Source organism: Artemia franciscana, chromosome 3 (genome assembly GCF_032884065.1).
Source record: "Artemia franciscana chromosome 3, ASM3288406v1, whole genome shotgun sequence".
NCBI lineage: Eukaryota > Metazoa > Arthropoda > Branchiopoda > Anostraca > Artemiidae > Artemia > Artemia franciscana.
This window is the reverse complement of record NC_088865.1, coordinates 36977639-37001564: the sequence shown is the minus strand read 5'-3', so window position 1 is coordinate 37001564 and position 23926 is coordinate 36977639. Positions and strand designations below refer to the sequence as shown.

General features: G+C 34.9%; 1 protein-coding gene across 1 annotated transcript in view; it reads left to right on the top strand.

Annotated features, from left to right (window-relative positions):
* The window catches only part of LOC136025244 (protein O-mannosyl-transferase TMTC2-like), a 117059-nt gene that overhangs the window by 46437 nt on the left and 46696 nt on the right, over nucleotides 1–23926 (top strand). The window contains exons 2-3 of the mRNA XM_065701077.1: nucleotides 9614–10058; nucleotides 15005–15232. Of these exons, the coding sequence (XP_065557149.1) occupies nucleotides 9614–10058; nucleotides 15005–15232 (673 nt within the window). The remainder of the gene's footprint in view (nucleotides 1–9613; nucleotides 10059–15004; nucleotides 15233–23926) is intronic.

The window sequence follows — 23926 nt, the reverse complement described above, 5'->3', positions numbered from 1 at the left end:
GGATTCTTTGGGGGACTTTCAATTTTTTAGATGCAATTAATTTTTTAGATCAAAAATTTGTTTTAAATTCATTTTCTTACGTTTTTGCGAGTTGGACAACCATTCTGAGGGGAAGGATTATCCAGGATTTTTTTGAGGCGGGTCTACAAAAGGATTTTTCTGGGGGACTTCCAATTTTTTAATCGCATCAAAAATATGTTTTAAATTCATTTCTCTTACGTTTTTGCGTGCTGGACAACCATTTCCGGGGAAGGGGGGTTTAAACCCCCTAACCCCCCCTGGATACGGCCTTGATCAACATTCTAAAACAGTAGGCTAATAGTAAGCCAATGAAATTTCAATAAATGCTAAAAGAAAATGCCAACCTCAACACTTGCTCTAGTCGATAGCTATTCAACAACGCATCTGTTATACACTGCCTCAAGGGACAGGATAAAGCCGGCTCTCATTTGAGGTGAAAATCTTGGCTAATTAGGCAAATTTTTATTGGCAATAAGCAGGCTCAAGGAGCGACTGATACCATTCCTAAATAAGGCTTCAAAAAACCAGAAATACCTGTAATCTATTTTGCTGTTCTTAACTAAGGTTTTTTCTTCAATTACTCTATGTAAAAAAACAAAACAGTAATGATGCATTTAACGGAATTGGTTTTTTCGCTTAGTTGTTGGTTAAGTACCTGAAATAAATCAACTGGCGAATAGACAAGCAAATAAGAGAACACTACAGAGTATGTGTCTTGACATGCGCTAAGCTTTTGAGTTCATGATTCGATTGTGGGGCTAATGGGCAATATTGCCAGACAAAATAATTGTAAACGCTCATTAATTATTGGATTACTCTGTGTAGAAAAACAAAGCAGTAAAGACGCATTTAACGTAAATGGTTTTTTCGGTTATTTGTTGGTTAAGTACTTTAAATAAATCAACTGACGAATAGACAAGCAAATAATAAAGTAAGATGGATTTTATGGAGTCTGTGTGTTTGTCATGTCCCCCGCCCCGTAGTAATATAATATTGTAGGCTTGTGAGTCGGGGGTATAAGGGTTGAGATTGTCTGTCAGTATTTCGACTATTGTTGATAGAAGAGCATTACCAAGTGTGGAACGCAATGTTTGTGACCATGATGAGAGGCTCTGACGTTGTAGACTCCAGGATGAGAATTTGAAATAAACTTTCCGGGAGCAGTTGAATACTAAACTGGAGAGTTTAAATTTTGAGATTGTCGAAGATGGATGGAATAGTTATGGGAAAATAGTGTGTGAAATCACTGATGGTGTCTTAGAGAAGAAAGCTTAAAACGCTGCTAGGCATATTAGTGAAAATGCTATATGTTTATTAGAGAGAAGGCGGGGCATGTACAAGAGTGATTTGAGTGACAGATCGTATGAAAATAGGAAAAATGTAAAGAAAGTGGAGAAAGCATTAAAATATGAAGTGGGGGCCATGGATGAAGTTGCCGATGATCTGAAAGATGCAGCCAGACGGCATAATCGTAAAATATTGTTAGCCTCAGGCGGCTCGGTGTTGCAGTGAGTTAGTAGTAGTAGTAGTTACAAATTCGACAGGCAAATATAAATTCAAACTAAACTCTAGGAATTAATTTTTATTTAGCTATCTTTTGGGATATTTGTGTTTTACAACACTGCTGAGAAAAGGGGAGAGTAAAAACAAACTAAAATTATAGTGAAACCTGCAATGACAACGTAATCTGCGCCATTATTAAATGGCTCTTATGAGAAAAGTTGTCAGCTTTTATTTTGCTTTAGTGCCTCATTATTTTAATTGATTGTTCTTAACTTTTTATTAACTTTTCTATGACAATGTATACTCGAGAATGCTTCCTGTAGTTCTTTCCAAGCCAAAAAACCTCGGAGAATTGCCCTAAACAGGTGATCCATCACATCACTGTGACTTATATGTGCTAAACTATATTCAATGTTAAGGCTTTTTGCATTCAACCTTGGGTTCATTTGTCTACCTGTCGGCTGATGCCGGTTTTGTTCAAAGCACGCTAAAAGATAGATTACTTCTCGGAAACACTTCTATTGCAGAAAATGGCAAAAAGTACTGCTACTCATTTATGGCTACTGGAAAAGAGAGAGAGAGAGAGAGAGAGAGAGAGAGAGAGAGAGAGGAGAGAGAGAGAGAGAGAGAGAGAGAGAGAGAGAGAGAGAGAGAGAGAGAGAGAGAGAGAGAGAGAAGAGAGAGAGAGAGAGAGAGAGAGAGAGAGAGAGAGAGAGAGAGAGAGAGAGAGAGAGAGAGAGGGAGAGAGAGAGAGAGAGAGGGAGAGAGAGAGAGAGGAGAGAGAGAGAGAGAGAGAGAGAGAGAGAGAGAGAGAGAGAGAGAGAGAGAGAGAAGAATGAGAGAGGAGAGAGAGAGAGAGAGAGAGATCAGTGAATGAAGCTTTAAATGGCAAGTCGGGATAGTCAGTTATAGCCTACTACTACTATTAACGACCAGTGGTGTAATTTTGTCAAATCCTGGGCAGCTGTGGTCTGGGGGCAAATCGAGGTCTGGGAGGGGCAGTTGTCCCCCCTATCCCACGGGTTCAATCCCTGTTGTGACCAGTTATTTAACTTGGGACGGGGGTCAGTGGCGTGACTCTGTAAGCTTAGCCAGAGTCGACCCAGTTCTAAATGGGTACCTGGAGAAATCCGGGGAAGGTAAGCAGGAAGGGTGTGTGAAAACACAGGATAGTTGGCCCCCAACCCCCCATTACACTTCCTGGCTGAAGGGCCATGAAACGGAGATCAGCACCGCCGGTTTGGACCTTAAGGGTCTAGTGCCGTCTTATTTACTTTTTTTACTTACTACCCCAGAGCAACTACGCCTCTATTAACAACTCACTTTAGCACCAATCCGCATGATGCCAACACAGCTGTGAGCATTATTCTTCTATCCAAATTTATTCAACAGCTACCTCCTTACACACTCCCAAAAAATTCCAATTTCCCTTAAATCCTTCGTTACGTCCTCCTCTCACCCCATTCGAGGACGAGCTGCTTAGTTTTTGGCTAATTCCTCAACGCTAATACTAAAGTAATCAACCACTAGAAACTCATTGAGTGAAAAAAGGGAAAACAAAGCCTAGAATACAAAGACAACTTGGAACGGGTTACTTACCTAATTCACTTCCCCAATAAAATGAACTTCTTTGCACGTTCAGTAAGGATAAAATACAAAATTAGGATGCATGGAATTATAAACATGGATTGGAACACTAAGAATTTACTAATTTTAAACAGAAAGGTAACGTTTGAGTGACTTATGTTACAATGACGTGAAACATATTATTGACCGCACATGCGCTCTATTTGGAAATTCGACTATTTGAAAATTTTGACTATTTGAAAATTTGAAAAAATCGACAATTTGAAAATTTGGATGAAGCATCGTGGGACTTTGTTGGCCGGGCAGCAGGAAAAAGCACGGGAGGGAGGTTGGTTGCTTTCCGGCCAATTGTGAGGCCGTAACAAGAGGACTAAAGCTTTTATATTACTGTCGAGTGAGCCCTCTCTCGATTTTATGTGAGCCTACTTTCATGAGAAGTAGCCGTGAAAAAAAGTAGGCCTTTCCTGGTCCGTTTTGGCGGAAACCAATATTTTTTTTCTGTTTTTCCTGTTACATTGGAGTACTCTTAGCCCATAGACTTAGGATATAAGTTTTGAGCCCCCCCCCCTGTGTTTTGGCCCCTTTGTGGACCCCATTTTTTAAGGAGAAAAGGCTGTACCTTGAGCATTTTTTCTTCTTCCAAAGACACATAACTTATCTAACTTTCAAACTCACAAAAAGGCTGAAAACGCATCAATGCATCGACTCAGATTTTTTCGAGGGTTATGTTAACTTCGGCTGAGGATAACAACAAAATCATTTGCTTTTCCGTATTTCATGAAGCAATGTTAAATCTAGATAATTCATGTCCAGCACATTATTGACTGCTTATCATGTAATTTCGTGTATTTTTCTAAAAAAAAGTGAGATTTTATTTATTATGCCTTGTAAAGGCTATAGGTTCAATGCTCACGACAGTCAAATTCTGCTTACGGTTTAAGTCGTGTGTATGCAGTTTCGGTTTAGGGTGGACAGAAGGGGAACTTGCCCCAGGTACAGAAAGTTTAGGGGTGCAAAATTTCAAATAAATAATCTAACGGTTTAACCATTTGTAATTTTGAAAATTTATTTTATTAGAATAAAGTAGAGGACTATAGTTAATTAGTTAAAGTAATTGTTAAATTTTGAGTTAATTAAATAGATAAATATCATTAAACAATGATAATTGTTAAATTAAGATAATAATAATTAAAAAATGAATCATTAATTAATAAAAAAAATTGAAAATGATATCATTAATAAATGAAAATTATGTTAAAATATAATCTGAAGATTTTAGGGAACAGATAGGGGGGGGGGTGCTAATCAAGATTTTGCTCTAGGTTCCAAATGCGCCAGAACCCCCATCGTATGTACGGAGGAACCGCACACTAATTTATAGGCCAGTGTCCTCTGTCAAAATTAAAATTAAGTTTGAGCAGATAAATAAAGTAAAAATGCTCAAACTTGTACAACTTGTGCAATTTATTTCAAATTACAGCTAAACGCATGAATATAAACAAAAACTACATGGCTTTTGAAATCTTAGTTTTGAAAATTGTTTTGAAGCATCTTTTTAAAAATTGGATTTCAGAGGAACACATCCCTTTGCCAGAGTCCTTGTCCTATTACTAGTCCTATTACTTTGACTTACCTATTACTTACCTATTATTACTTGTCCTATTATGAAAATAATCTGTTTAATAAAAGGCTTAAAATATTAGAATTACGTTTTATATATTTGATTTAATCTCTGTTGCGTGTGACCTTCGTGCTTTTTTCTTCTCTAGAAACTCTCTTACCGAAATGCTTCATATTAAATCCCTGACAAGTCTTTCTATTAAGTATTCCCTATCAGTTTTTTCTCTTTAATTTTTTATATGTTGTCCCCGTCTTTTTTTTTCATTGCAGCCACGCTTGGAAATAATTCCAAATCTGACGGATAATAACACAGTGATTATAGGACCGATAAAAAGTATCTTATATCGCAAAAATCTATTAAAGCTTTATGCATATTCGAAAGATTAGTCTCTGAAAGAGAGAATTCTTATGTTAATACTTGCTATTGTCGATCAAAAAACGCGCTGTCTTCAAACAAGTTTGATGTTGTTGAGTCGATGCTTTTCAAATGAAAACAGCTTAAAGAGATTGTAACTCTTTTTCTTTGGTTACACCATATTAAACCCTCCCTGTCTGATCTTTATAGTAGATTTGGCGGTACACAGCGTTGCCATATGAACAGCACTCGGATCAAAATAATATTTTTCAATACTTCTATATATATATATATATATATATATATATATATATATATATATATATATATATATATATATATAGGTATTTATTATAGGCCTAATGCGCTCTAGGCGGTCGCGCTCCATAAATCTATGTGGTAGTTCCCATAATTTTTGCTAAACTATTGTATTTTCAACATATTTTGGTATATTTGATTATGATTAACCTAACTTCAATTCTTGAGTGCGTATTAGCTAGCAAGGAAGTACCGAAAAAACTTTTCAAGCTCGCAAATGTTACAAGCAAATTTCCTTTGGGTTGATTTTTCAAACAGTCCGCGGTAACGAACTGTAAGTAAGGACCGACCCAGCTCAATACTAACAGAACCTCTTAAAACCAAAATTTCGACACCAATAAGTACATCAGAAGAATCGGCCTATCATGCTGATTTCAAATATACAAGTTCCATTCAGTTTTGTCTTACCCATTAAAGGCTACGAGCCTGAGAAAATTTGTCTGATTTTCGAATAAATGGGTAAACGCTCCCTAAAAGTCACAAAATCTTACTGAAAATATTACCATCAGATTCAGCGTTTCAGAAAATCCTGCAAAGGTTTCAGGCTCCTGTCTGCAAAAATGTGGAATTTTGTATTTTTTGCCGGATGCATGCTTTTTTTCCAGGGATAATCTTAACGACCCAGTGGTCCCGTAATATGGTGAGAGGGTTCTGTTGAACGGAAATTAAAAGTTCTAGTGTCCTTTTTAAGTTACCAAAAAGACAACCAGGCCCCCTCCCCACCCTTTTTTTCCAAAATCGTCTTACCAAAATTTTGAGATAGCCATTTTGTTCATCATAATTGAAAGACGCAATAACTATGCCTTTAGATGTAACATGACCCTTCATTGACCCTTCAAACTTCATTGGGCGTATCTGGTCCTAGTTCTCTTCGAAAATAGGAAAATTAGTTTTCCAAGCTTATGTAGAACTGAAACTGGCTGAACCTCCACAGCCCCAGGGGAAAGATCTTTTAAGTTATAAAACTTCCCTGACGAAAGTAAAACAGTTCAAAATAGGGAAGAAACCTTTTTATTGACAGTGAATAGATATAAAATTATTTAACTGGATATTTCAAACACATATAGTGTTCGTCATCAGCAGTAAAACTAAAAGACATGAATAAAAATAAACAAAATTTATTGAAATGAATTCGTCATGGAAAGGCAGTGTGGTCTTCGAAGTTATATATATAAAATTTCCCCACTGTTTACGCATAGTAGCCTATTTGTTATTGGGAAGTATGTGTACATTTTCGTAAGAGAGGATGGGCAAATTTTCTGCTGTGGATTTTCCAGGGGAGTGGGTAGGTGAGATTCCAGGGGATGAACTTATCAGCAGAAATTATACACTGGGAGAATTTGCCAGAATGTCTTGCTTTCTCTTTTCTGTCTGAATTTTACGCGTGGAGTTGTAAAGTATAATTTTCAGGGGTGAATTTTCACTGGGTCGAATTTTATAGAGGATCTTTTCACGGGGAGGGGGATTTACCTGTGGTGGTGGGAAAAGATATCCTGGCATTATTTAAAAACGGTCAGGAATTAAATATAAAAAAACAAGCCTTTTCAACTGAAAGCAAGGAGGAACATTAAAACTTAAAACAAACAGAAATTGGGGTTAGAAAAAAATCAAGTACTTGTATGATGTGCACCCTACCTCTCAAGTTGTTCATTCATCGACGCATTATAGAACCGAGGCAAGACAAAGAGAAATAACAGAATAAATGGAAAATGTGTAGCCTGGGCTATATATTTGCACATTAGGGGGGTAGGGGTGAAGTATTCGGACAGTGTGAAGTTAGAAAGCAATTCTTACGACATAATATGCAGAATAATTGTACCTAACACATTGGACATTCAAACTGGCTATGCTTTACCCCCATCCTCAATAATGTGCAAATATATAGCTCAAACTAGCTTCTGATGTATTATATTTTTGTATTACTTGGTATATTTCATTAGGATTTAGCGTCAGAGAAACATATTAGAAGGACATTAGGTAGGGCGTATATCATACAAGTACCAAAATTCGCACCAGAAGTGGCATACAAATATAACTGTGGATATGATATTCGACTTAGGCCTCTTCTTTAGCACGGTAGTACAATTAAAACCATATAAATAACATAGTTATTTATTTTAAGCTCGTATCTAATCCATTAAGCTATTAAAATAAGCACATATTTCCTGGGGAAGACCAGTGTGGTATCTTTGAGAATTTGCAAATTGTTTTAATGATTACCTTTGAAGCCAGTGAGATTTTTTTTCGGTCTATTATCGTGGAGTTAACGAACCGTTAATGGTACAGAGTAACCCTTTCAAATTGCTTCAGATTATCAACTCTGATATGCTTAGAAGTTTCAACGTCTATAGAAAAAAGGGTAAATGTTTAGTTTCGTTCCAAGTGCTCTAAAGTGTGTATTACTCCATATAGCAAGATTTTGATGATCGCATATTGTTTCTTTGTCATTATCAGAAAAGCGGATCCATTTTTTGCTTTCTAAACTCCCCCTCCAACGAGACTAAGAGTACGTAAAGTGGGCTTGCTTGCAGGTAACATTACCTATAGAGCGAAGCGTATTAGTCCATGAGCCCCGCGGGCAGCGGGGCGAGGTCTGTACTCTATATTTATTCAACAAAGAGTGATAAAACTTAAGAAAAAACTCAAACAAGGTTTATTAAATAAATATAGAATACAGACCTCGCCCCACTGCCCGCGGGGCTCATGGACTAATATGCTTCGCTCTTTAGGTAATGTTACCTGTAAGCAAGCCCACTTTACGCATTTTTAGTTTGCTCCATGGAGGAGGAGGGTCAACCAGAAGCGGATGTGCTTCTACAATTATCATTTCTAAGCGCTCTTAAGTAAACATTTACCAAAAAAAGTTGTGGCTTCACTAAGTACTGCGGACATGGCAAATAAAAATAATCTAGAACACAAATAATAATTTTGTGCAACTAAAAAAACAAGTTTAATTTCAAGCAATATACATTTTCAATAGAGCGTATGCTATTGTGAATATTTAGAAAACACAGTTGTTCTTAATTAGCTCTTTTGGGAGTCGATGACATACATAAGGTTGGGGGATGGGTATTTGCGCCCAATCGCCCCTAAATCTTGAGCTTGGCGCAATTGTTCGTGTAGTTATTTGCCTTTTGGTAGTATTCGCTTTTGATAGTATTAGCTTTTTGATAGCATATCGAATTTTAATTAAAGCAAAGATGATAGTTAGATACTTTTATGATATAATCCCTACTGCTCAAGTTGTTCACTCATTGACGCATTATAGAACCGGTTCTTTTCTTTCAGAATAGAACCGAAGCTGAAAGAAACGTTAGTTTCTTTCAGCTTAGCGTGAGACAAGACAAAGGGAAGTGACAGAACGTTGGAAATATATAATTTGGGCTATATACTTGCACATAAGGGGTGGGGGTAAAGCGTTTAGACAGTGCGAAAGTAGAAAATAATTCTTGGTACTTCCTTGGTAGGTAGTACACACTCAAGAATAGAAGTTAGGTTAATCATAATTAAATATATAAAAAACGGTGAAAATATAATAGCTTATTGACAAGATTAATAATATAATAGCTATGGAAGGGTGTCGTCCAGACCGTATTATATCAAATACGTAACCTAACTTAATCAAAATATCAACTAAATATTTGTTTAAAATAAAGCTACAATTGAGTTTCCCACTAAAGCTATTTGTCCGTGAAAGCCGGTTATTGTCTCATATTCGCGATACAAATTCTCGAGTGTGTACTAGCTAACAAGGGAGTACCCAATTAGTACTTCATAATATGCAGAATAATTGTACCTAACACACCCCCCCCCCCCTAATGTGCAAATATATAGCCCACATTCCTTTCTAAAGTATTAAATTTTTATCATACTTAGGCATACTTAATTAGGATTGAGCGTCAGAGAAACATATTACAAGAATATTAGGTGGGCGCTATATCATACAAGCACTGATAACTTAGTTCTAATATTCTAACGAGGAGTCAACAATATATTTAATAGAAGATCAATCTCCGAAAAATTCTATCTCCAAAAATCCAATTTATATAGAAGATCTCAAAAAAAGAAACATTTTAGTTGACTACTTCCATGTTCGTTTGGTGTTCGTCATATATATTGGAAAAAGTGTTCTTGATCTCTAAAACTAAAATATGCATCTTGTAGGCAAAATCTTTGTCTTGCTTACCAATTCTTTTCTTTTTTTTTCAGTCGAGCCATTAAAACCAACCCTGATGTCCAACCGTCTACACCACTTTCACAGATTTTCGTTGACGACTTCTGGGGAACTCCATTAACGCACAGTGGCTCCCATAAAAGCTATCGCCCTCTGACTGTTCTTTCTTTCCGCTTAAATGTTCTTCTCCATGACTTAAAACCATTCGGATTCCATTTAGTGAATATACTATTGCATACAGCTGCAACAGCTCTTTTTACGAAGTTTGCAAGAACGATTTTTAGACAGACATTCCCATGCGCTATAAGTGGTGCCATCTTCGCTTCTCATCCCATTCATACCGAAGCGGTTGCTGGTGTTGTTGGGAGAGCTGACATTGGGTCATCGATATTTTTCTTGTTAGCTTTTTTAGCGTATAGAAAATATTTGATTTTTAGAACAATTTCCATCCATGGAAGTGGCACTCACCCGAAGCTAAAGGTAAAGGCGTCTTGTTATTACGACTATTGTTTAACAAAATTTTTAATTTTCGCTCTTCTTTTTGGGGAAAGGGGGGGGGGGGCTTGAAAAATAATATTTTTTCTATTTTCATTAACAATTGAGAAAACCGAAAAATGCTTGTTTTAAGTATATATATATATATATATATATATATATATATATATATATATATATATATATATATATATATATATATATATATATATATATATATATATATATATGTATATATATATATGTATATATATATATCCTTGTGTAGCCAGTGTGGTCTTAGAGTGTATTTAAGTCAAACTTACGGGGAACATTTGACAATTATTTTTTCTAAATTTTCAACTGGTTGAAAATTACCCTAGTTTTCTTGTCGTTCTTAATTATTTTTTTTCTTATTTTTTTTATCAAAAGTAATGTATTGCCAGTGCGGTCTTAGAGCGCATTTACGTCAAGCTTACGGGGAGCATTTTGACCGATGTAGTTTAGAATTCTCAACTGACTGAAAATCACACTCGCTTTCTAAAATTTTTTGATTGTTTTTATATTTTTTCCATTTTTATAAAAAAATCCTGACTCCTCTCCCCCACCTCTGTAGCTGGGGCCTTGCTACCCTATAGGTTGAGATATTTGCCAGACTAAAGAAAAAGAAGCCGCAAAAAGAAAAAAGCTGACATCCAAAACCCATATGACAACATCCTAGTGTAGTGTCATCCAAGTGTCATCCAAGAACCTAATAGATATCTGTCTGTGGTCTTTCAATAGAAGAAGCTGCTTCTAAAATACATAAATACGAAAGAAAAGACGAAATTTGCACTAGCGAGCGCCCGGTTCTGCTTTAATTCCAGATCAAACAATAAATTTCGGCGATAACTCCTGGAACACTTGTGTCTTTTGAGTTGTATAGCCACCCACACACACCTAATAATTATCCAATTGCCACGACTAGCGACACATCATCAAGTAATTGTTATCAGCACAAACCATGTTATGAAATGAGTTAAATGAGTAAAAAGACTGTCTGACTTTTAAGTAATGTAAATATTTTGGTAGATCGGTAAAAATTCGTGTAAAAATTTGTTCTGGTAGGTTAATGAATTAAAAGAATGTTAGTTCAACTACTTCAGTATCAGTTTAAATAAGATGCTAATAATTTAGAACTTAATGTTCAATTTTTTGTAGAATTAGAAGAATTTGAATTGGAAGTATTTGCGCTAAACTAATTCAGTTTCAGTTTTAATAAGATGCCAGTAATTTAGAATTTGATCATTTTTTAGAAGAATTTGGTGAATGTGAATTAGAAGAAATTTCACTCATCTATTTCAGCTTCAGTTTTAATAAGATGCCAATAATTCAGAACCTGATCAATTTTTTAGAAGAATTAGGAATATCTAGATTAGAAGAATTTTTGCTCATCTAATTCAGCTTCAGTTTAATTAAGATGGGAATAATTTGGAACGTAATGATCAATTTTTAAGAATAATTAAAAGATTTTGTATTAGAAGAATTGCTGCTTAAATAATGCAGCTTCTGTCTAAATAAGGTGTCAATTATTTAGAACTTAATGATAAATTTTTAATAAATTTTAATGAATTAGAATTTAATAGAACTTAGGTGAATAAGAGGAATCTCAGTTAGAAGAACTTTCACTCAATTCAGCTTCAGTTTAAATAAGATGCCAATTATTTAGAGCTTAATGATCAATCTTTTAGAGGGATTTTTTTAGAAGAATTAGAAGAATCTGGATTAGAATTATTCTTTTCAGGTAGTTCAGCTTCAATTGAAATAAGATCCCAATAATTTAGAACTTAACGGTCAACTTTTTAGAAGAATGTAGATCAGAGGAATTTACGCTCAATTAATTCAGTTTTATTATAAATAAAGTCCCAATTATTTAGAACGTGATGGTCAATTTTAGAAAAAAAACCTTTTTAGAGGAATTAGGAGAATTTGGATTGGAAGGATTTTCGCTTAACTAATTCAGCTTCTGTTTAAGCATGATGCCAATATTTCTAAAACTTAATCATCAGTTTTTTAGAAGAAGAACAAGAATTTTCGCTCAGAAAATTCAGCTTCACTTTAAACAAGATGGCAATTATTTAGAACTTAATGATGAAATTTTTTGAATTTTTTTTTAGAAGAATTGGAAGAATCTAGATTACAAGAATTTTTGCTCAACTGATTCAACTTCAGTTTACAGATGGCTATTATTTAGAGCTTATTGATCAATATTTTAGAAGGATTTTTTTAGAGAAATTAAAAGAATCTTTGCTCAACCATTTCAACTTAGGTTGAGACTAGATGCCAATAATTTAGAAGTTATCGATCAATTTTTAAGAGGGATTTTTTAGAAGAATTAAGAAAGTCTGGATTAAAAGAATTTTTGTCAGCGACTTCAGCATCAGTTGAATTAAGATGTCAATAATTTAGAACTTAATGAACAACTTTTTAGAAGAATTAGAAGGATCTAGATTAGAAGAATTTTCGCTTAACTAACTCAGCTTCAGTTTCAATAAGATCCCAGTTGTTTAGAACATACGATCGATTTTTTAAGACTTTTTAGAAGAATTAGAAGAATCTGGATTAGAGGAATTTTCACTCAACTAACTCTGCTCCGGTTCAATTATATGCCAATAATTTAAGACTTGATGATTAATTTTTTAAAAGAAGTAGAAGAATTGTGGCTCAGCAAATTCAGCTTGACTTTAAATAAGATTCCAATTATTTAGAACTTAATGATCAGTTTTTTACAACAATTTTTTTAGGAGATTTAGGAGAATCTGGATTAGAAGAATTTGTCTGCTACTTCAGCTTCAGTTGAAATAAGATGTTAATAATTTAGAGCTTAATTAACAACTTTTTAAAAGAATTTTTAGAAGGATCAGAAGATTTGGATTAGAAGAATTTTTGCTCAATTAATTCAGCTTCAATTTAAACAAAAAACCGAAGATTTAGAACCTAATGGTTAATTTTTTATAAGACTTTTTTTTATAAGAATTAGAAGAATCTGGATTAGAACAATTTTCCCTCAATTGATTCAACTCCAGTTTAATAAGATGCCAATAATTAAAGAGTTGATTTTTTTTGAAAAGCAGAAGAATTTTTGCTCACCTAATTCAGCTTCAGGTTAAATTAGATGCCAATTATTTAGAACTTAATTACCAATTTTCTAGAAGCATTTTTTAAATGAATTGGAAGAATTTGGGTTAGAAAAATCTTTGCTCGACTTTTTCAGCATCAATTGAAATAAGATGCTAATAATTTAGAACTTAATGATCGATTTTTTGGAAAAAATGTTTAGAAGAGTTTGGATCAGAAGAATTTTTGCTCAATTAATTCAGCTTACGTTTAAATAAGATGAAAATAATTTAAAACACAATGATCGATGCGCGATAGATAATGTACGAAAAGTGATTAATTGATTTCGTGACTTTAACAATTGTCTCCGTGGAATGTGCATAAGGAAACATGGGGCTCCGATATCTATTATATTTACTTGAGGGATGAATAATAACTTATATTTTTTAATCATTATTACGCGTACAGAGTCTCGAAGTGGCCTCTGTTAGTAATACCATTACTTCTACTACTGCTGACAACTTACTGTAGCGCCAAGGAGCGTGACCAGCACAGCTACGCACCCTCCTTCTCCATCCTGCCGGTGATACATCACCGTAAATCCTTACTAAGTTTTTGTATCGAAACATATAAACTATTTTGTATCGTTTTCGTATTAGACCAGTGTTCTTCTAACACTGTTTTATGTTTGATTACACACTATAATACTTTGAAATTATTATTTAATCTTACGGTTCTTCGTCCTTGGCTCTTTGTGAGCAGTGTACAAGTCGTCAACATTGCTTACCTCGTGTGTAGTAAAATGTCAGATTCTTACAAAAGGGAAAAACTGAGTAATTTTTTTGGTGGCCGTGGTTAAAAATAAAAGGGAGAATGGTCAACAATGGGCCGCTTTTTGAAAAGTTAATTGTCTGCCAAAGTAATCCCTTTGCGAGGCCTGTAAATTCCAGGACATTTTGTTAGCTTTTTTATAGGAATACCAATGTAAATAAAGGGGACAGGCTACAACAGGGGTTCTGTCTACCGGGGCACGACATATTCCCTAGGCCCTCTCACACAATCGCATTTTGGTTTTATGCTATAGCAGAGGACTTCTTGAACTTCTTTTTTGTTGCGGATGATTTTTATCTTTTAAATATCTTGCAGACCCGCAGCCTCTCAATGCTAAAACATAGCGTTGCGTTTGAATATGGCGGTTTGAACTTTACCGTGTGGTTTGGGAGCCCCCTAAGAGCGGTTGATATATCTTCATAAGGCTCCATTTTTTGGGCGTAGGGAAGTTAGTCTGAAAAACAAATACAGAGTAATTATGCAAAGGTTTCATGAAAACACGGAACAATTGTATATCTACAGTTTTGATATTATTTTTATTCAGTTAAAAAGAAATGAAAAATATAATCTTTTGCAAAACTTTCCGCTGATTGTGCTTTAGTTTACAACTACTACCACTGCTATCAACTCACTGAAACACCAAGCCTTCTAAGGATTGTCCAGTCTTTATAAATAATGCTAGAAGGCAAAATCATATATTCCAGTGAAACTTAACAATGTCAAAAAGTTTATCGTCAATTCCGATTACGAATTAGAATTTGTGGTAATTTTTATTTATCAAAATTTGTTCTTTTGCAGCTTAAATACTTACTTCGGTCCCGGCCATCCTTATGGAACGCTTAGGGACCATAACCCCTTCCAACTCGTGCGCAAGGGCCCGGTGTACCGTTCTATCTCGTACGATGCGTAATAACTGGGCTATCTTGACGTTATCGAACGGACTTCTTCATCCATTGTTTCTTTTGCAGCATATGTATCTAAATTAATTGAGGTCTTCTATTTAGTTCTACTAAATCTTATTCTAGAGCGAGTCTCCAAGCTGCAGTGGGAGGAGTACACCTAGTATTTACGGAGATGGAAGTCAAATTCCTCCATCTGTTCTAGTCAAGAAGTATTTGTTCCTGGGTTGTACTATATGCTGTGCTCTTTTTTCTATGCTTACCAAAGAGCACGGAGTGACAATTCTAGCTGTCTGCTATGTTTATGACGTATTCATTCATTCCAGAGTGAGAAGCATTTCAGATTTCATTCAAGTAAGTCACTTTTTAATTCTAGATTTTATTTAACCAGTTTAAACACATTTTTTTTTCTTTTTTCAAGAAAACGTTCGTGATATTCAAGATATAAAGAGCAAACTTAGAGCAACGTCAATAAATTATCTTATGTAAGACAATAAGGGGGGAGGACGATTTGCTATTTTTATAACTTCAATGAAGTCTTTGACTACTCTTCCTTTTATCCTTGGCCTCTTAAGGGATGCTTTAATTGAGGTTAATTAGTCCACAAAATCCCTGTCTCTCTCTTTTTTTCTTCTCTCGCTTTCTATCTGCCTCTATCCCCCTCTCCCATCGTTCCTCCTGTCCAAAAATAGGAAGTCAGCCAGGTTTGGTTAGGAGTACGGTAGTCTTCGACGTAGAGGTACCGAAATGTTTTTGTCACCTGGCTAGTCATGCCATCCTCTAATGAAATAAACCTGCATCTGCAGAGAGTGAGTGAGGGAGAGAGGGGAAGAGGTAGAGTGAAAGGTAGGTAGGGAGGGTAAAAAATTCCAAGAGAAGAAAATATAGATTAGCTAGTCTGATTTGCTTAAAGCGTGCCAAGGAAGGAACAAGAATCATTCATGACTCGACCAAAAATGAGCATGTTGGAAAAATAAATGTCATTAATTGAAATAGCTAATATTATGGACAATTTTATTGTTAGTAGTTATTGGTATTAACATTGCTAGTATAAGAATTATTTGCGAATTTTATATAGTCGATATTTTGCAGACTGTGCAGATATTGCCACTAACACATTTTATTTTTGATTTTCTGATTAAGATGGAAATCTCAAATTTCTTAATATCACATATAAGTATTGCTAAGGTTTAGTTCTTGCAGTCATTGAATAAAAAAAAAAAATCAGCTGAAAGTAAGGAGCAACGTTAAAACTTAAAACATACAGAAATTATTACATATATGAATGGGTTTGCCCCTTCCTCAACACCTCGCTCTTTACACCAAAATTTTTAGTACGTTTAAAAAAGTGTCTTATTGTTCTAATTAAACGGGCCTTGTGTTTCAGGAGTTGTTCCTATAGAATTGGGACAAAATTCAAACTCTAGCGTAAAGATTAGTTGAGGAGGGGACAACCACCTTTATATACATAATAATCTCTGTTCGTTTTAAGTTTCAATGTTGCTCCTTACTTTCAGTTGAAAAAGCCTGTTTGTATTTATTCAATTTCTTATCGTTTTCTAAATAATGACAGGAAGTCTGGCCCCACCTCCCTCCCCTCGGAAATATCCTCTTGACAATTCAATCCCGGTGAAAATTTACCCCGGACGATTATTCTTAACCAATCCGCACGTAAAATTGAGACGGAAAAGAGAAAGCAAGGCATATAAAAAGAATTTTGCAGAAGAATTCTGGCAAATTCCCACAGTGAATTTCCCCTGACAATTTCACTCCCTGGTAATGTCCCTCCCCTCGAAAAGTTCCTTCGTGGAAAAACTCCCAGCAGAAAATTTGGCCCCCTCCTCACCCGAAAATGTGTGCATGCATCCCAATAACAAATACTATGCGTAAACAATGAACAAATTTTATAAATTAGAAATGTTTTCCCTGGGGCTGTGGGTGGCCATTTTGTACCCAAAGACATTTGTTGGGCCTTTCGACTATAATGAACCTAATGACTATCTCAGAATTTGCATTAGACTCTTTTTGGGAAAAAGGGACGAGAGGGACCTAGTCGCCCTCCAATCTTTTGGTCACTTAAAAAGGGCACTAGAACAATTTTTATTTGAATGATCCCTCTTCCGATATTCTCAGACCACTGGATCGACACAATCGCCCCTTGGGAAAACGAGCAAAAAAACGCACATCTGTGATCCTCCTTCTAGCAAAAAATACAAAATTCCACATTTTTGCAGATAGCATTTTTGCTGAATCTGCTGGCGTGATTTTCATCAAGATCACTTGGCTTTTAGAGCATGTTTCTTTCTTTTTTTCAAAAGCTGATTCTTTTGATATATCTATTGGTGTCAAAATTCCGTTTTTTAGATTTTCAGTTACTATTGAGCCGGGTCACTCCTTATTTACAGTTTGTTACCACCAACTGTTCGATTCCTCAGCATTATTACAAAAAAAAAGGAAAAAAAATCGCCGCCTTGTTACCTTTAAATATGGAATGTTATTAAAAGTGTGTATCTTATTCCTAACGCATTTTTTCCCTGGCGGTTGTAATAGAAATCACCGATTTGTTTAAAATTATTCTAGGCATTACTAAAACTCAATCGTCGCACTCATTCTCCAAAATAACTTGTTGAATATCAAATAGTTCGTGGTAACGAACTGTAGTAAAGAGCGACCCGGCTCAATAGTTACCGAAACTCTAAAAAATGGAATTTTTATACCAATAGTTACATCAAAAGAATCGCATTTTAATGCTGATTTTAAATATATAAGTTTCATCAATATCATTTATACCCATCAAAAGTAACGAGCCTTAGAAAATTTGCCTCCTTTTAGAAAATAAGGGGAAACACCCCCTAAAAGTCATATAATCTTAACGAAAATTACACCATCTGATTCAGCGTATCAGAGAACCTTATTGTAGAAGTTTCAAGCTCCTATCTGCAAAAATGTGGAATTTCGCATTTTTGTTAGGAGACAGATCACGGATGCGTGTGTATTTGTTTTTTTGTTGTTTTTTTCCAGGGGTGATCGTATCGACTGAGTGGTCTTAGAATGTCAATAAAGGGCTCATTCTAACGGAAATATAAAGTTCTAGTCCCCTTTTTAAGTGACAAAAAAATTGGAGGGCACCTAGGCCCCCTCCCATGCTCATTTTTTCCCCAAAGTCACCGGATCAAAATTCTGAGATACCCATTTTATTCACCATAGTCAAAAGCTAATAACTATGACTTTAGGGACGACTTACTCCCCCGCAGTCCCCGTGGGAGGGGCTGCAAGTTACAAACTTTGACCTGTGTTTTCATATAGTAATGGTTACTGGGAAGTGTACAGACGTCTTCAGGGGGATTTGTTTGGTTTAGGGGGGAGAGTTTAGGGGGGAGGGGTTACGTGGGGAAAATTTCCATGGAGAAACTTCTCATGGGGGTAGAGAATTTCAATGAAGGGGGCGCAGGATTTTCTAGCATTATTTGAAAAAACAATTACAAAATAAATATGAAAAGTTTTTTTTTCTACTGAAAGTAAGGAGCAGCATTAAAACTTAAAACGAAAAAAAATTATTACGCATATGAGGGGTTTACCTCCTCGTTATACCTCACTCTTTACGCTAAAGTATTTTTAGTAATTTCAACTATTTATTCTATGGCCTTTGTGATTCAGAGGTCATTCTTAAGGAATTGGGACAAAATCTAAGCTTTAGTTTAAAGAGCGAGGTATTGACGAGGGTTGAACCCCCCTCATATACGCAATAAAAACATACGAATATAGAAGTTCGTTACGTAAGTTAATTCGTAAGTTACGTATATTTTTTACCAATGAAAAGGTTTGTAAAAGATTGAAAGTTCTAGTTGCTTTTTTAAGTAATCAAAAACTTGGAGAGCAAGTAGGCTTCCTCCCTCGCTCCATTTTTCTCAAAATCTTCCGATTAATTGCAATTAATTAATATAAAAATTTCGTTTTAATTATTTATGTGCGGAGAGCCAAGATCAAAACATACATTAATTCAAAAACGTCCAGAAATTAAATAAATAAAAAATAAGTTTTTTTAACGGAAAGTAAGGAGCGACATTAAAACTTAAAACGAACAGATATTACTCCGTATATGAAAGGCGATTCTCCTCCTCAATGTCCCGCTCTTTACGCTAAAGTTTCTTACTGTTTTAAAAATAGAGTTAAGAGAAAGAGTCAAACTTTAGCGTAAAGAGCGAGGCATTGAGGAGGAGAATCTCCTTTCATATACGGAGTAATTTCTGTTCGTTTTAAGTTTTAATGTTGCTCCTTACTTTCATTTAAAAAAACTTGTTTTTTTATTTAATAAAAAAAAGATGCCAATATTTCCTTGTAACCGTGGAATGCTCTTCCAAATATGTATTTTATTTCTTAGGATAATGGCCTTAATCGTGGTTGTAGTCAAATGAGCGGCATCAATTTTGGGAAATAGGTTTGCAGAGGGGTGCATACCCACCTAGATTTTTAACGTGTGACAAAGAAGAAAAATAATAAATGAATAATAAAATTAAATAGCTGAGAAAAACTAGGGCAGTGTCAGCCAGTGGAACAAAAAGAAGCGAAAATAAGCAGATATTTCAACAAGGAACTCCACCAAGCCGTCTTCAGTACTAAAAAAAAAAGGAAGAAAGACTTACAAAACGGATAAAAATACTAGATTTTTCGCCCCACTCCCCAAAATTTCGAATGGTACCTTTTTTGGAGGTATTTTCATTTAAAAATACATTCTATTTGGCATTTCATTGAAAAAATTGGCCCCCTTAGATTTTGAAAAGCACATTTTGTCCCTTCTCCTAAATTTTCTTGAGTTGATGCAACTGAGTCAAATCTGAATAATGTTCAGCTGAAGTAGTTCAGGAGGTATTGTGTTGCCTGACATCAATTCTACAGACGAGAGAAAGATCTAGAAAATGAGTTTAAGCTTTTTTGCATACTACTAAAAACCATTAGCTTGTACAGAAAAAGAATTGGGGGGTTCTCTAAGATGTCGAGGTCCTCTGCATGTGAGACATTGCATTTTGGAAAAAGAAAACTACGCCTTTTAACTTAATGCAACTGTATTCTTTTCATGCTTTTCCGCTATGCCTACTTTCAATTCCCCAATATCTGTATCATACGGACTGTAAAAAGTCTTCCAAAAAAAATTATCTGCCATTTCTGTATAGAGTCTGTTTTTTCCATTTTCAAAATAGATCATAACTCAAGCTGCTTTTTTGGTTAGATTCTAAAATCGGATTGATTTTCTCTCGGGCAGCCACATTTTGCGCCGCCCGATGGAGATTTTGTCGCTGTGTGGCGTATATTGGTTTCGCTTCTGTTTCGGGTTAGAGTTTAAAAATCCATTTCTCTGCGTGGCGGGAAAATTTGCTTTTAAGATAAATAAAAACTTCCTTTTCGTCCACTTGTAAAAATATATTACTGGTTTTATTTAGTAGACATATATTCAAAAGTTTTTTAAAGAAAGATTTTGGTTGGACTTCAGAAAATTTCGATTTATGTACGGCACGCCATACTTACGGTTTTTGGCTTTATGAATTTTAGTATGGATGTGGACTGCAAAAAAAAATAAAAAAACGGCCTGGCGATCCTGATGGTTTTAAGAATATTAATCAAGTGGTGTCAAAACAGTTACCAAGCAAACAAATGTTTACAGCGATGTGAAGTGATGAAGCTAAAGCTATAATTGATTTTGGTTTTTATTTTCGTTTTTTTTATATTCTTGGAACTTTTGGGTCTTGAGTTAGATCTTTATTGGTTTCCTTGTTTCTTCTTCTGTTTCCCTGAAGATGGCTATTGTTCATTTAGCTGAAATATCTCCTTAGTTTCCCTTCGAAAAGATCCTAGTTCCGGATAATTCCTTTTCTTTCATAAATACAACCTCTAGGAATTCATAGTACTTCGTCGCTTTGTCGTTTTTCGTTATAAATATTTGCTATTCATATTTTTCATTTATTCATATATTATTCAGATGAGATGAAAACAAGGGAATAATAATAATGATAACTTAGAGAGAGACCACAAATTTGCAATATATCCAGTAAAGTTTATAAAGGTGATGATGATTTGTTTGTCTAGAAACATAGATCTCCCCCCTCACCCCTACATCTTTTTACATTGAATATCACTCTCATTCCTTGGTATCTCTCTCAACATTTTTGAAAAATAAAATGCTAAATTTTGCATAGATTTAAAACGGTATATTTTTATTTTTATTTCATTTATTTAATATCAATTATTAACAAAAAACTTGACACAGCCACGTCTCCTCCACGTCCTCCTCCATTGACACCTATCTCGATATTTTGATAAATGAAAATGTTAAGTTTCTCATGGATTTAAAGGGATATATTTTCATTTTTCTTCTATTTAATATCCATTTAAAATTCAACAAAAACGATTAACATAACCACATCCCCTTGAAATGCCACGGCCTGATATGGAGGAGGGATAAACAATTAAATCCATAAAATAAAAATAAATAATTTTACCTCAGAAAGGGATTTAAATAACATGTATATGTTTAATAACTGTAATAATACCTTGGCTATGGATTTAAAATTCAACATTTATCTAGTAAGAAATTGCATATGAGACTATATGTGTATTCATCAAAATAAAGTCCATAAACGAATATTGATTCAATGAGAACCAATTATTTGAATGACGTCTGTGCCCCCCCCCCCCCAAAAAAAAAAATACCGATGTCGCTTCTATAGTTTCTTACATTTATTTTTAAACTCGCGTATATTTTGCGTTAGTTTCAGATCCATCCTCCTCCCCCTTCTTAAATGCACCACAGGAGTAAATCCTGCATATTTGAACATATTCCGATGCTCATCTAAATAGGCATGGCTGATTTGAACATATTCAGGATTGATGAAGGAATATTTGAATCACTGATGCATTTTCAGACGAGCACAACCAAAAGTTTAGATGGAGGGGGGAATATTAAAGCAATAGTTAATAATTTCTCTATGATGACAAAGTCGTTTTGGTAAAGGTCTAAATCAGGGGCTATTGAGAAGGAAACATGTTAAGGAAACAATACTTACTTCATAATATGCAGAATAATTGTTGGTAACACATTTTGCGTGCAGTTCCGTCATACTTTACACCGAACTCTCTCTAATGTGCAAATATATAGCCAAAATTAGATATATCCCATGTATTCTCCCAATATGTCTCTCTTGTTTCAACCCGTGTATCCGTAAATCGAATGAATTGTAACGAAATAAGAACCGGAAAACAAGAATGACGGATGGCAGAATGCATTGGAAATATATAACTTGGTCTATATATTTGCACATTCGGGGGGAGGGGAGTTAAAGTATAGCGGGGATGCAGGCAAAATTTGCTAGCTATAATTGTTCTGCATATTATGAAGTAAGAATGTTTCCCTCTCAATAGCCCCTAATCTAGTCTTTTACCTTTACCGTCTTTCTACCCCTGCTGGTGTTTTTTTTTTCCTTAAAGGATGATTATAACAGGTAGGTGTCCAGCAGTAATAGAAGCTGCTAAGATATAAAAATAAATTATATGCGTTTCATTCAAAAGAAAATAAATTTTCAATCTGGTTGTATTTACGATTGTGGAAAAATAGCTTATTTAGAAGCTCCGTTGCTGGTAGACACTTACTTGGCTCTAACGATCGCGATTTAAATGGTTTTTGTTGTCCCCGCTCGTTATATGCACAAAAAACGTGCGATTATAAAGATCATTTGCATTTACCATTTCGTTCCTATCATCAAAATCAATATAAAACGACGTGATTATGACTTCCTTTTATGTGAGAAATAATTGAACTTTGTTCCTGGTTGGTTATAGAAATGTTAGATGGCTTCAAATGACTACCCTTGGCATAAAGATCTTCACTGACTCTCTCGTAAATCTAGCAAGTCGTGAACTTTTTTTTCTTTTTGCAATATTTTGCAAATAGTAATAATGGCTTGGATGTGTGCTAAATTAATAAGGAAAGTATACGGTCGGTTTCACAGAGCCTGTATAAAGCGTAACCGAAATTCTCTGATGAGAAATTCGCATTTTCAAAAATCATAATAAAGATTTGTGGTTACCCATGTTAGGTTTACCCATAGTAACTGAAATTTTAAAAGCGCGTTTGAGGAAAAATATCTAGTGAGAATTTTTTTCATATAAAAGTGACTTAGGAATGATATATTTTATGTAGCTTTATATTTATATAAAGCCTCACTAGCCTCGCTAATGAAGAAGAAAGACAGATGTGGTTAGAAGATATTCACCAGCGAGTATCAAAACTTATAAAAAATGAAAGTAAAGAGCAAAGACACAGGCGGTTAGAAGATATGCGAAAACGAGAATTAGAGCGTGTAAAAAATGAAAATGTAAGAGCAAAGACATGTGCCCCCCCTATATATCTATATCTGTGCCCCCCCCTATATATCTATATTCACAGGTGGGACATAGGGACACAACTACAATGGCGCGTAACTAATATGGCGCGTAACGACTTACGCGCGCGGGGGGGGCACGAAGCGCCCCCACCAACTAGGTGTTGGGGTGGCGCGAAGCGCCACCCCAACAGCTAGTATATATATATATATATATATATATATATATATATATATATATATATATATATATATATATATATGTATATATATATCTTCTTGATGCAATACCCCACCCCAACCCTATCTTGACAAACAAGGAAAATATTTTTTTGGCATAGTAGTGACGTGTCTCCTTTTATATGCTTGTGGAAATCGAACTTGAGTATTATAAAAGTAGAGTAAGTTTGTGCTTGATCTTGTCCAAAAATGTTGCTCAATTTTGGGTGCAAATTATCAAAATCCTGTCTAAATCAATAAATTCATGCGCGTCTGCGAAATTTGGATTCTTTGAAAATTTTCCTTACATTTTAGGCTCTTCAAAAACTTCTCGAGTGTGTTCTGGATTGTACGGTACGGGAGCACCCGGAATATTCCAATATATTCATAAAATCTTTCAAACTTAAGCAATCAGCCTAATAAAATATAGCCTACCCGTATTGACCAAAATACACCC